The 16,164-nt window shown below is 31.2% G+C and overlaps 1 protein-coding gene across 1 annotated transcript in view; it reads right to left on the bottom strand.

The window, feature by feature from the left end:
• Positions 1-324: 324 nt before the first annotated feature.
• The window catches only part of LOC111041183 (COBW domain-containing protein 1-like), a 28,849-nt gene continuing 13,009 nt past the window's right edge, over positions 325-16,164 (bottom strand). Inside the window, exons 10-13 of the mRNA XM_022325395.1 lie at positions 13,591-13,648; positions 13,384-13,518; positions 1,330-1,453; positions 325-437 (exon numbers count right to left, since the gene is read on the bottom strand). Coding sequence (XP_022181087.1) covers positions 355-437; positions 1,330-1,453; positions 13,384-13,518; positions 13,591-13,648 — 400 coding nt within the window. The 3' untranslated portion in view covers positions 325-354. The remainder of the gene's footprint in view (positions 438-1,329; positions 1,454-13,383; positions 13,519-13,590; positions 13,649-16,164) is intronic.

Here is a 16,164-nt window from a genome sequence, read left to right on the forward strand (position 1 = left end):
GCTGTACGAGTATAATATATATATGCATAAACGAATAATATTATTCCAATCACGCAATGAACTTCAAGAGAGTTACTTAAAGCTGTCGGCTTGATAATAAAATTAAAGTAGATTAGAATAGTAATAAGAATATGGTAAAGTGATGTGAGTAACATTGAGATTAATTTAGCATCTAATAATTCAATACATTTTCAGCAATGGAAGACAAAATTTTGTACAATGTTCACGTTTATACCAACATGATATGAGAATAATATTTTTGTCCAAAATACCGGTTTTGTTTTACACAATACTATCATTATTAATGAAAATTAAAATCACTGGTTAGAATTGTTCACGCTTTTTATTTAAAACTTATTTGCAGGATAGTGATTCATTTTCAGAATCTATACATTTATTAAGTAAGCAGCTTAATTCGGCTTTGTCCAAAAACGTTCCTGAAAAAAATAAAATGTATAAAATAACAAACATTTGAATGGTTTTTATTATCTTTGCATGCATTTTAGATTCTCAGCACATTTTGAATTAATGTAATATTTTGTATTGATTTTACAATGTGTTATTTTTTTTTTTGTCTGTACAAGATTTTAACTTCAATATAATATATTCTAAAAATGAATCTAGTCGGTCAAAAAAAAAAATTAATTCCCAGTAAGTACTACATTTTATAAATAATTAGGTAAATTTTTACACAAAACCAGTTTTTAATCAGTTTCCTTATTTTGCTGTAATTTAAAAACGGGTTAACGTTAATACTAGAAATTTTTATCAAATATTACTAACACTATTTATATAAGTATATAACATTATGCTATAATTCAAAGATAGTAGTTACATACTTTTCCTCTTTTTGTTTTTTTAGATACAGCTATAATGACAGTTATTTTAATTGGTTTAAAATTTCGAATGGAAAGTTTCATCAAAAATACAAGTTTGACTTTAACCATAAAACAAATATAGTAATATTTTGGAGAAAAAAAATTTTATTGTTATAAAATATTACAACAATTTGATAAATGTGTACTTGGTTAAATTATTTCTGATTATAAACAAAGTTTAATTCACCACCCATATAATACAGTTCTACACACACGAAAATAGTTCTTATACATGACAATTTTGTTGAATTTCATGCTGTTCATAATTGTTTTAATATATTCAAAACAGTTTTATGTTGATAAGCTAATTTTGTTTTTTAAAAACTTGGGCGATGCGATTTAAATTTCAAAAACAATGAGGCAGTAATGTGTATTTTATTAACGAATGAGTTGAGAAAGATGACAAACAATTTTAACCAATATGTTTATGGATAATAAAAAAAATATTTACCTATAAGAATAATTCTGCTGCCCGGTGGTACTTCAGATAGACTCTTGGATAACTCCTGAAACTCGTACATGTCGTAGACGCTTTGTATCATAGCTATCGAACCGTCTGCGAATCTGATTACGCCCTGTAACACGCGTTATACACAAAAATTACAACCCTATCGCATATAAATTACACATACACGAGTTTCCTACGTATCAAATACACAACGCACCCCCTTGCGTATAGTTGTATCGAATCGAATAAAAAACAAACAAAAGACGCGATCCAAAATTGAACGATCAAATGCTCGACGACGGCGGCGGCGCTGCAAATCAATCTAAATGTAATTATTACTATATGTGTGTTCACGCTCGCGGAGGGTAAAGGATTTGGTTTTCCGTCGGGCGTTGTACGCGCGCATTAAGTACATTGTTATGTATACGGGTGGAAAAATTAAAAAACTAAAAAGGATTATACGAGAGCGCCAATAATATAATAGTAATAATAATAATAATAATACGTATATATACGCGGCGGCTTTTGCTGTATACATAGCTCCTGCAGCAGTCCACCACCGCCGCGGACGACGCGCTTATAAACTATAAGTACACACAATAATAATATATTCTGTTTCGCATTATATTATACATTAATTCGTTTTACGCGAGCGCGGCAGTTTGTTTTCGTCGGTATTTGTACAGCACCACCGACGCGACGGGGTGCGTGGAGCTGTTTATAGATAGTTTTTTAATTCGCAGCGATGCACAGCCGTTTGATATTGAAATTCTTCAGCCGGTCGTCCGGCCGTCCACGATGCGCGTTCAGTCCCCACAGTCGTCCGCCGGCCGGCCGGCTGTTTGTGTAACCGACCCTCGCGCGAGCAGCAGACTCGCGGGTCGGCGGCGGGTGGCGCGCGCGTTAATCACGGTTTAATTAAAACATCAAAGGCGCCCCAAAACCCGGGCGGGCGCCGCGGCTGATTGGTAACGCCTCCGAGTGTTGTAGTTACAAGTCGGACAACTTTGACGAATTATTAACACCGAATCGCACACCGATAAAACGCTTACGCCCGGCCCCCGCGCACCGTTTAATGCGCGTCCCGGCCGACATAGCTTTTGCACGCACTGCAATGCCGTCGCGAATTTTCACACACACGCTCGCAAGCGCCCGCACGATTCGATCGCCCCGCAGATAATATTACACGTACCTACCTACATCATATATATACGAAATTATTATTATTATTATCGCTGTTGGTATTATGTCGCGGAGAATATCGCCGCGGTGGCGGTGGAAAAATACTTATTCCACCCGATCAAAGTTCCGATGTGTAACAAAGTCAAACGCCACACTCTCAACAATAATATTATTCCAAGACTTGTATCTCAAAATCACTATTATACCTATAAGCTGTACGAATTTTCAATCTAATAGTATAACAGCATAAGACTACACTGTTTATATAGCAATCATTTTAAACCTGTACATTATTTTAACTCTACTCTAGCAAGTTATCTATAGCCTAGTCCTTGTGTGTCATACACGTGATACACGTCAAATGATCAATTATTGCCATCAATATTTTACTTATACTTGCCGATTGTGTCCTGAGTATTTCATAAATAATACTCAAACATTTTCAAGATCATTTATAATTTTATATCTTTGGAATTTGTTGTACTAGAAACCCCTAGTAAAAATCTGAGTAGGTATCAAAATATATAATCAGCCCAAGGTCATAAGACTACTGAGTGCATATATTTAGTTCCTCAAGGATTTCGTTGCAAGATCAGTGCAACTGGTAGGGCGGTCAACTTGCTAGAGAAAAAAGGAGTATTCGATTTAATTCTAAAGAAAATAACAAACGTTCACATTGATTGATTAAAAAAAGAACTACTCAAAGGATTCACGGTGAAATACATAATATTATACGAAAAAGACATTTTTGCAATGAATTATTTAGGCAGTGTGAATACGATATTGCAATATTTTATGCACGGAACTCTCCAGTAGAAGGTTTCAATTAAATGAACAAGTTGTTAATGGTAAATTCCAAATTTCTAAATTATTATATAATATATGCCGTACAGCATTCAAGATGTGAGCAGTATTAATACAGACGTACGCCTACAACGAAATAGTGCTATTACTATAAAATATAATACTTTTATATGCACATTATTATAGTGTCACAGGTTCCCTGCAGGTTCCTACGCCACTCTCGGAAAAATATATAATTGTGGTTGTGGTCATAAAACACGTACGATAATATTGCGGAGCAATAGAAATATTTGTGGCGGGCGTTGTCACACGCTATAATATTACGATATGATGGCAACGAAACACGGTGCGTGGTGTTAACGATGAGCTGGTATAGTTGAAAGTTTTAATATTTTGTATACGTATAGTAGGAAGGTGGGAGCTAACTTAATAAACGGGGATTTTTTTATTGTTGCATTTCACGATAAAATTGTTGCATTTTAAACTCTATTAACTTCTTCAGGTTAGGTTAGGTTAGGTAGGATACCCGCAGGTACCTGTAGCTTTTAGCAACGATATAATGTACCGTAGTTATATTATAATTTATAATTGTGGGTTCTGAGCAAAGCAAATACCCTTTATGTTATAATTTTTTTTTAATATATAAAATATATATTTCTTATCAGCTATATTGTTTTAGTTTATTTTATTTATGCCGAAAGGATTATGGTTGAAAACACCAATGCAAAGTATAGTTTCTCAACTTCGGATTTTGGATTTGTCTCCCTCCTCTTTCCAAATGTGATTATAACCCTAATGGGTTTATCAGTAAATTTATTACTCTGCCGATGAGTTACATATATTTTAAACACCGTTTTTACTTAAATAATTATTCTCTTGGGTTCGTCATTGAAACCAGCGATCTATAATACCAACATACAACTACAAATACCTAACATATAACCGTACATATAACTGTACGAGTATCAGTGTCATAGTTAAGGAAAATTGTACAGCTTATATTATACTAGTTTTACTTGCAGTAACGTGAATGGCTACACATAATATTCTGACAATATTTTACATGTCAACAATGAAAATCGAGATTATTATCCTCATAAAACTGAAATTATTGTATTATTCTGAAGAGATATAATATAATATTAATACAATGAGAGACAACTGGTCATTGTCATATCATAATATTATTTAAAACGACTAAACTTCATGCACGACTCTCCACGATAGGTAGGTACGTGGACATATATTTATTAAAAAATGACACAGTTGGATATGTATACATATACATTATACGTAGATTATGGGTACTATTTAAGCGGCGTGTGCTTACAACGACGCCTGCGGGGGACGCCACGCTGCAGCGTTGACCGCGTATTATGTAAGGCGTGCGCGCGTGTAAAACATACACGTCAGTCTGCAATTTAAAATTTAATAAAAACATTTTGACGCTCGGCGAAAGGCGTAGGAGCTCCACAAAAGCATTCCGTCCGCACGTGCCACCGCTGTTTCACTCGACGACTTGGCCGTGCGGAAAGCGTGAATTTCACGTACTCAAAAACTACCAACCCGGCACCCGGCACCACTCCTTTTCGTGTACCGACCACCCCGCCTCGCCGCCGCTATAAACATGATATATTATGCATATATACTATAAAATATATGAGACGTGTGTAGTTCTCCTTCTTATAATGTATACGTTTGTGCACTACTGCACTGCGAGCATATACTGTTGTTTCCTCCGGCACCGAGACGTTTTCTTGTCTTCCACTTCTATTATTATTATTATTATTATTATTATTATTATTATTACTATTTCCTCTGGCGGCAGTCACGTGTAAGGTATATGTGCGTTAGTTCTTTGGGTATACGGACCGAAAACAAACGTCAGAACACTAAGCTTTTATGCTGACAATATATTGTTGAAATATATATATATAAGCATATCATATCTACAGTATACTCATCGCCGTCGTACCAAATATTATATAATGTACAATACATAATATTTAAGTTTGTACGACGACATGTATATAAAATATGTACAGCGAATTCTAAACACACGCTATTATCATGTGCATACATTCTAACAAAATGTCGTTGTTAAATACCAGCTTATTTGAAATGGCTAGTATCAAAGTGAAAATTTTATTTTGTTCGAAAATGAGTATGTATTTGTTATAAATAAGCATGCATTGCTTCATGATTTGATCTTTTTAAAAAATAAGTTAGGTAGCTAACAATTATACTACGTATCAGAATGTATTTTTATAATATTGAGACAATACATTTTAATTTTACTTATCAGATTAGACAAGATTTTGTATTATTAATTATACTTTATACTTTATGCAAGTGTCCACAATATTATATTTTACAGAGTGAGAAAAAACAAACGAAAATTAATTTCATAACATTATTTATAATAAATTAGGGACATATTTTGACGTTTTTTTTTTTTAATGAGTGACATGTGATATATTTTCCGAACCAGCTGTTCTAGATAGTATAAACTACACAGACAAATAGTTCTGAATTAAATAAAATATTAAGTACATATGTTACCATAACAAAAATATAATATTATACAAATATAGCCTTACCGCACCTATAATAAGTATATGAATAGGCATTTTATGCGTAGAATGTAGATAGTGATGTTATAAAATATAAATGATATAAGCATATTTAATTTCGTATACATTTTAAATGGCGAAACAATTGTTTTCTGAGTATATATTTTGTGTTCGTTGAAATGTTGAACTTTTAACTACGTAGTATAAGCAGAGATTTATTTAGATTTCTTTATTTTGTTGGAAAAGGGAATATTATAATGACTAACATACAAAAAACATACATAAAAAACTCATACATACACCAACGACAAAACAGATCTAAAATATTATCAAAAATAATAGATTCTGAAACTGTCAGGTATACGTATATCACAATTTCAAATATTTATGACATACTTCACCTACACATCGTGTTCCAAAAATTATTTTTTTTAAAAATTATCATCAATATTTCTGTTTTTTTCTTATTTATGTGCAAGTAGGAGATGTATACAAAGTTACACAATTTATTTCTAGAGAAGGACTCCATAAGCTCACTACAAATATATCGTTGTATACAGTGTGTTTTATGTTAAAAGACATTTTTTTGAACCCATGACCTTGAATTTGACTCTGGTTCTTAATACTCACTGCATAAGGAGATATTGTTATTACATTATTTTAAAAAATGTTGTTTTTTTTCCACACATTAGCAGAAATAAAATGTTTTTTTCAAAGGAGTTCTTCACTTTTTTGATGTCAAAAATAAGTGAATATTTGTACAAACATAAGTCATGAAATAAACTAATCGTAGATGACAAGCAATAAAAACGTAATACAGTATATGTTAAATCTTTTGAGTAAACTTACTGAAATATATTCAAATAATTGCAAACGAAGTAGATACGCAAGGTAGGTATATGAATACTGTCAAATCTCGAAAAGAACGTGTTCGTTAGTTCAAAATAGAAAATGTATGGGTGAATAAAACCAGAGAGTGACCAAATACTATATTATTATAATAAATTATTACGCTATTCGACACTATACATGGGCGTTGCAATACAATAAACTCTAAACAGTAAGCGCTGTAATATCAACTGCTGCCGTATTATAGGGAGCCAGAACGACGAAAAAGGACGCAGGAATAACATTCGGGTTGAAAATGGTGAAATATTTCGGTAATGGTAACGGGAAAAATTAGCGTACCAAATTTAATATACGCCGCGTGTGTTGTGTCTGGCCGAGACATAAAACGAAAAATAAATAGAAATAAAACGAGAACGCGTCAACGGCGGATGGAAAAAAACAACTATACCCAGACCGGGTTTCATATAAATATTATGAGAGGACTATGCACATTCTTGGTGGGCTTACGCAGCACCAGTACGGAGCCTTTGAATTGTCTGTTTATTAGATTTGGTCGGCGCGAAATTACTATCAGGCCTTTCGCTGACTTGCCCATAAAACATTCGGAGAATGCAAATCGAAAGCCGTCTGTCGTCTTACCACCCTTTACTACTACTCCAGCTCAAGTTATATAATATCTCACTATTATAATATAAACGTACATAATATACTTAGCTGTGCATGCTACACAATATTATAATATGATATAGGTACAATTTGATGATGACATTTCGTTTATCAAATATAGACGAATACATTTAAACACATGTATCTTATTGTAGTGAGAAAGATTGTTAGGTGTATAATCTCGTTTAAGGTAAATAGATGCAAAAACAATTTTATTTTATTTTTAGTAATAACAACCGTTGATCTAAGAATTTTTTTTTATAAAATATTTATTAAAAGATAATTATCAACAATTTAAAAATTATTTTTTTAGAGGCTTGAAATTAATTTGTTAAGGTCATTACTATTACTCACTAATTGCTATATATTATATTGTTGATTAATTCATTTATAAGCACTAATAAAAATGTATCATAACATAATGTATAGGTATAACCTATACCTAATATATTTGTTACTTTTTACTTTTATAGTATTTCAATCTATTATAGAAGCATATAGGACAGGGGCGGCGAACCTTTTTTGAGTCAAGTGCTAAAACTTAAAATCAAGTATTTTGAAATATGCTCGCGTGCCAAAAAAAAAATGGATTTTACTAGGTAAGATGAAAATAAAAAGCATGCAATAATTACACATATTTTATTAGGTACAAATTTATTTGTAAACTTTTATTTCATATATTTATGTGATGCGTGCCACTTCTGGCACGCGTGCCATAGCTTCGCCACCCCTGATATAGGAGATGATCATCAGGTATGACTACAATATTAGCATGTACAACATATAATATAGTCAAAATTGGATTATTAAAAGAAAACTATGAAATAATCAACTAAAATCACGTTATGACTTATGCGGATTTATTTTATAGAAATATAAGAAATATTAAAAAAGACATGTATAATATTTTATATTATTTATGTAAAAAAATAATTTGATCATATTATTTTTTAAATTTCTTTTGAAGAAATTTTATTTAAAATGGATCAATAGACACGTAAATTTTAGACATGAACTCCAAAAAAATGTTCACCAAACACGATTTACAATGGTTATAATTATTTATGTATTAAAATATAGTGCCGTATTGTGTCACGTACACAGTATTGAGATGTTGATTTATAACAGCCGACAGCCGTGTTGGAGTTATTCGCGATATTATCGCATAATGTCGATCATGTTAGAATTTGGGACGATAATGTCGATGTGCCCTCGGGGAAGAGACGTTTGTGCAAGGTATGCGGGCTTTTGGGGCAGGGAGAATTCCTTCACGGGTTTTTGTAGGTAACACCCGAAAATTAAGAGGAGAGGGGTCTACGTGATGGCAAAGGCGCATGCTGGCAGCAAAACCCCTTTTATTATTATTACATGGTCGTCGGATCTCGAGTATTCTGACTTGTTCTAACACCGTTTCCTTATAACGTGCTTACACGAGCTATATTATTTTATATACCTACACATAATAATACATAGGATATTTATAGCGTATTCTTATGACATTCTTTATAACATGTTCTGAAGTTTCTATTCTTTTCGTTTTATTTAAATTAAAAATGTAAAAATGAAACAAACAATGTATCACAGTTAGAATACATTTAAATGTAAATAATCTTCTTTGTATTAGTTTAATACATTTTTTAGTATCAATATTATAACTCAATTTTTCATTTTTTAACACGAACATGCTTTATTGAATCCTCATTTAAAATTTTGCGATAATATTAATAAAACAATAAACAAACTGAATAATTAATAATGTATTATTTTATAATATTATAATGTATAGTTGAATATTATACATAATTGGTATCATACTTAAAAATTATTTACAAAAATTATTTAAGATGAACTACCTATCCATTTTTTCTAAATACATTATTGACCATAATATTATGTATACATTATTTAAGATTCGTAAATATAAAATTGGGATTTGTCGGTGTATTTTGATTTGAAGTTTTGCCAATAATATATTGGAAAATCTGTTTACTAACGCACACAGAATTTGAGTGAATGACAAGATTTGTTTGCGTGAGAGTATAATATAAGGAACAGTTTTGAGAGATATCCTTAAGTCTATTTACCGATGGCTGTTTACGATTTTGCTGTCAAAGCAATTTCGAAAGGGATATTTTCATCCAGTGGGGTTCATCAAAGCTATTGGGGGAGCAGCGTAATCCGCAAGCTTAAACCCAATAAAATATTGAATAATAAATGAAATGCACAAGGCTTTAAACCGATGACAATAAATAAATCAATTAAATTATTGTCATAATATTTATTGATTCACCATCATGATGTCCTTTAATTTGAGTGTATAATATTTAGTGAGAATATTGTGAAAAATATTAAAATTAAAGTTCTCTAAATTATTATTATTATTATTATTATTATTACAATTCATAACTTAACAAATTCGTGAACGTACATTAATATAGTACAAGTTTGATTTATTTTTATTGAGTTAAGGCTTAATGTATATGGTAATTAGCTCAAATATTTTGTAGTAGGTTTTTAACTGTGGGGGAGGGTACGGTCGGTTATATCACGTGTATACATTGCGAGTACATTTTGTCACTAAAACCCGAGTGATCACCCATCCGAGAACTAGTGACACCGTCTTATGATTGACTTCAAAACACGATTGAGACTGAAGCCAAACACCACGCCACGCCACGCCACGTCATATTTTTATTACCAACACAAACGGAGCGTAATTTATTATAATACATAGAGAATATTAGAGATAACCTATTGTCTATACAATAATATGGTGTGTTATAGACATATTTATATAATTAATTTTATTATTAATTATAATTTTGTAGTTTTTAAGAACCTTATAATTATGGCTACTGAATAAATCATATTGATTAGTGTTAATATTATTTCTTAAATTGTTTTAGAAAATAGGATAGACCAAAATAATTAAAAGTTATAAAGGATATTATACGTAATAAATATAATGATTTATTTGATTATATTGATATATTATAAGATCCAATTTATATTAATAATACCATGCACTAAGCCGTTAATAATTTTTAGTACCATACTTAAAAATATGTTTTAAAACTGTTTATTAAGATAATTCTTCGAAATAAAAAAAATTATTATTATTTTTTCAAATTATTTAAATTAAGAATAGGATACTAAAAAATATTGATAAAATAAAATTACATGCACAATTTCTATAGAAAGTCTACCTATAGGTTAGGTTAATATAACAGTAAAGACATTACAAGATACTTTTTAGAATAATATACAAATATACAATTACTTAAAAAACAAAATAAATAAAAATACCTATCCATAATATTTGAGATGTTTTTCAAATGTTCTTCCTAAATAATATTTAGTTTATTGTGGATAGTGTATTCTTATAATATGAAACAACATTTGGAACATTTTAATTTTAATTTGTTTTCATTAACTTTGAAGCGCCATTTCATGCATCAATTGACTAGGTCCTTAAATGTGTCTAAAGGTTATCAGTGACGATTATTTTGTGGTTTTATGGAAGAATAGTCAGCAACGATTGTGATATTAAAAGTTGGTCGATCAGAAAAGCTGATAGTATGGAGAAACTTATAAGAGCCATGATTGTTCCTTGTACCAGATTTTATTGGAGATACGTGAGAAAAATCTAATTCAACACAAACTGCAAAAAGGCGGTCAAATATAGATAGGATTTAATTATTAGATGCTACGGAGAAAGCAGGACCGATTTTTTTTTAAATTGAGATTTTAGAGCCATATGCAATTGAAAGCTTGGGGAATGTCTATAAAGGCGGTAAATTTAGTCTGAGTATTTGGTGTGAGTCCCTACTGCGAAAACAAAATTGAGTATCTGGTAAGATTTCCAATAATTGTATAAATTCGTTTGAGTAAAATTTTTGAAAATAAAATTATCCACGTTTCCATTGGGTTAGGAAATAGGATAAGGGGAGAGAGATATTGGGTATACTATACTATTTTGTGTTGTATAGTGGCATAATAGTTTTTTTTCATTATAGGCCATGTACCATTGTACCCTGGTGATTTTTTTAATTTAACTTATCTGATGACAATAAAAATTTGCATCATCATTAAATCCTGTATTTATGTATAAATTAGGAGGCACTTATATAGACAATATTATAAGCTATTTTTACTTTTTAATGCAAATACAACAAATACCGCGAACACATTTTTGTTCACATTTAAAAAATGCCTAAGCTCCGGCTATTCATAGGTACTATATAGCATTTTTAAAAGTAGTTGTTATAGTTAGTATCGACGATATGGAGTACAGATAACAATCAAATAAGTTGGAAGCAATAGACTCGATCGATGCACTATAAAAATCATTGTTATATATTGTTATAATATATTATATTGTTCATATAATATAATATTTAGCCATGTTAATCATGCAATCGGTATACAATGGGCGGACATACGAGCTGGGAAGATAAAAATCGAAAAATGATTTGTCGGTACCCATACCTGTACGTGTATAATACACTCAGTGTATTATATACATAAGGTCGCAATTTGTTTACGGGGATGAAGTCATACAAGAGTGAGGGGTATATTCACGTACGTATGTGTGCCTGTGTGTACACTAGTCTACCTGATCCACGGCCAATTGATTACATCTGGATCGAGGATTAGCTCTGCAGTATGGAATTAAATAGGGATTTATCAACGACAAAAAATATATAGGTACAAGCACAATAGGAGCTGTCTACAACAATTAAATACGAAAAAATCGCGGGTACACATGATATAATAATATAAACGTGTGCATAAACGTTCGGCCGGGGGGAAGGGACGCGATTGCTGGAGAGTATATGAAAAAAAAAATAAAATAAAGAAAAAAAGGGCAACAAACATTATTCTCTAGTAAATATAAGGCCCCGTCCGTATGCGTGTGTGTTTGTGTGTACAAAAGGGTGAGCCCCTGCAGGATATGGATTTCGGACGTGGATAGAACAGCCGGCCATTTCAATACGTGTTGTTGACGAATCGCAGTATACAATAGGATACGGACTGAAATTATTACGATAAACGAAAATATTGTTCTCCGTGTCTGCACCCCATACAAAAAATACGTAACACGTTTCAATAATTATTATTGTTACTTTGAACTCTTTTGTACACGAAATGCCGGTTATGAGGTAACTCTGCAGCAGTTTCTATACCTATAGTATGTGTAGCCGCCCGGTGCCCAATAAGCGTGAAGCAGTGTTGTAGAAGGACCAAGCAGATATAGGGGTGTATCATACAATATGTATTAAGAAACGCGATTTAAGAGAATGTTCAAAATGGCCAATCTATTCGTATTAATTTTCCATCAAGCTTTACATATATATATTTATATTATGTTGATGTAGATATACGCGAAGTCGGGGAATATAATATTTATCATTACCTATTTCAATACATAAACATTATTATATAATTAAAACGATTAACTAAATCAAAAAAATATTTATGCAATATGTAACAAAATGAAGTATTAAATCTTAGTAGACTGAATAAGATGATAAGCAAAATAAAAACTAGGCTAAGCTATAAAAATATATAAGAGATAGGAGTGAACAAAATTGGGTTCTTGTGCGCAGTAATCACTTGAAACGGTTAGGTCACTGTATAGAACTATAAAACAGTAAAACAGTAATAAAGTATTATATTTTAATTGTTCATGTTTATTGGTGTATACGTCAGTAGCCATCGGTGTATACGACAGTATAATATACACATTGATCATTTCTGTATATGCTATTATAGTTTTTTTGATCGATACAATGAATGTACGAACAATAAAAATGATTACGACTCATAATATAGTATTATATAGGTTCGATAGTATCGTTAAGCGAACATTTTCAAACAAAAAGCGCCTACCTAGGTATTAAACAACTTATATGGTACAATTTTGGTCACCACATATATTGCTATCATATAATATTATATTAATGATAATAACACCACTCACCTTCATTCTGATTATTTCTGAAGTATTTCCTCGGCCATCTTTTAGCATATTTTCCCATAAGATCTGACATACAAAAGTATCCAGAGATGTTTTTAAAATACCATCAGGAACTTCCAGTGTGACAGTACTCACGTTCTAAAATCATACGAAAATCATACAATTAAAAATAACTCTCCGTACATAATCATGGGTACGGTATGAGTTTACTTGGTGTATATGAGTTTTCCCTTCGAAACTTTCTACGTTTCTTATCATTTCGTCGACCCTGCAACAAACCACGCTTATAAACGTATGGATAATAAAAATATTAGCGTTTCATACATATTATGAACGCCGGGCGTAGTGCAGGAGGGAGGATGGTATCATGGTATCTGATGAAACGACTATTTGACTTGATAATTATAATTGTCAATATAGGTTTTAACATAAAAAATAAATAAATCAGTAATAATAATAATAATTGTCTAATAACAACAATATGTAATATGGATGACATGGGGTTTATCGGAGGCAGTTTCGGTCAAATATGCGGCTGATGAGAAGTCAAGACCCCTCCTGCTGTAGGGCATACGACCACCACAGCGACTATTTAGAGGGATCAGAGATAAGCCGCAGACTAATAGGGTGTTTTTATTATGGTATATACGATTATTGCGGCTACCACATTTCGTGCGTACATACGAAGAGTGTCTTCACTGTTTGGAAGCCCGCGATATTCAATAATAATAATAATAATAATAATAATAATAAATTATTTCTGTTAATAACGTACACGTGAACATTTGGAAGTCATAATGTTGGGTTTCCGATCTAATGAATCGTAAATTCCCAATGAAAGGGATAAGCGGGTTTATGGCACTTATGGCACGTTTCGGCGCGGTAGCCTTATAATATTGGTACAGTTTTATGCGATCTACAGACAGATGGGTCATCAATATTAGTATTTCATATAAGCGGTTTTAGTGTGTTTATAATATTTATATTAATATAAAGAATGATTGCTATTTAGTGTTTTGATTTCATTTGAACACATTTTAAAAGGTAATCCAAAACATATAAAACGAAAAAGTCAAATATTTATTACGAGTTATTTCCGATTTAAATTAATGGCTTTAGTGTTTAATACAAACTGTTTTATTAAATATACTTTCTATTACTTTATAAGCAATGTGAATAGCGAACATATGTAAAAAGATTTTAAAGTTTTCTGAATTGAAAATGAATTTTTAACAACACAATATTGACACTTAGTTATTAAAAATATTATATTTAACTTTGCGGGCAGCAATTAATACATTTTTGATCTTTTTAAACCTTTGTTTTGTACGTGTACAAAAAAATATAAATCAGAACAGCGAAGGCAACTAAATAGAAGTTGATTAATAATAAGTAATAACAAACGAAAATACCACAAACTATTTCTTTAGAGAACAATACTGTTTATATAGAACTTCATAGCATTACGCTTAAATTATAATATGTAATATTAGAACATACTCGTAATACAATAATGTAATATTTTTTTTACTTATACTCTGGGATAATAGGTAATGTATGAGTCATACATAAATAATTAGTTAAAATATTTTAGTTTGTTGAATTTTTAAATTAATATTCAGTTAAATTAAAAGACAATTAAATAGAAACTTATATATTTTTATGAGATAGTAAAAAACAAAAGTAAACAATAGAAAAATAAAAAAATGATAAAACCAACTTAATTATTAAGTACCTATACTATAACTATATTTCACTTGATAACTTTTTCTAGAGATAATGTCATTTGGATATAAGTTTGAACATTTTTACAACAATTATATTGTAAATTTTATTTTATTCTTTACAATAAATATACAATCTGTACCCTTGAGAATATGTGATGAGTGAGCCATTTTGTACACGAAAAGCGTGAGGGAAGAAGCCATTCAGTGAAAGCGCTGCCTATTTGTTTGTTTATTTTTTTATTATTTAAAAATTAATCGTTTAGTAAACCTCGACTCCAATTTCTTATTAGTCGCCGTGTGGGATTGCCTGGAATTGTACGAGAAGCTAAATTCGATATAAGGGGATTGGGATGAGATGGAAGTCTAATATGAAATCGTTAGTAAAACGTTATTGCTTCGAACTGTTTTTAAATTTAAGTCTGTGTGCAGAGTATAGTTGGAGACGTATAAGGTGGGACGTTAGTGATTATGCTATTATTATTGGTTTTATTTTGAACGGTTTGAATTTTGTTCACATCAGATTGTTTGCATTGCCCCATGGTTGTAGGCCATAAGTCCACATGGGCTTGCTTAAAGATTTATACATAAGGCGTTTGTGGTTTAGTTTGGTGTGTTCGTTAGATATTAGTGATTTAATTGAGCGTAGTCTTTCGTTTAGGGCAGTGTTTTCCAACCTTTTTGCCACTATGGACCACTTCAATAATATTTTATAGGTCACGGACCACTTCAATTTTACGAAAACTAAGGAGACTTTTTTTTTTGCTCATTTACAAGAATTTCTAGGATGTTCCTCGATAAGTCGTAATGTTTTTAATGTTGTAATAGAAATTGAAGAAAAAATCTGACCACCGGTTGGGAAACAGTATACCAATAGGGCAAGTTTTTTAATTCTGATAAACAGTGCCCACGTAAGACGACGGTCAAAGGTTAGGCCTAAGTACTTCATATATTGGGATGGAGGAATTGGAATGTCACCAGGGGAGACTTATGGGCAGTGCTATTATTTAAAAAAAAAATATAAATTCTATTAAATGTTTACATATACAATTATAATATA

The sequence above is a fragment of the Myzus persicae genome, unplaced genomic scaffold (genome assembly GCF_001856785.1).
Source record: "Myzus persicae strain clone G006 unplaced genomic scaffold, MPER_G0061.0, whole genome shotgun sequence".
Taxonomy (NCBI): domain Eukaryota; kingdom Metazoa; phylum Arthropoda; class Insecta; order Hemiptera; family Aphididae; genus Myzus; species Myzus persicae.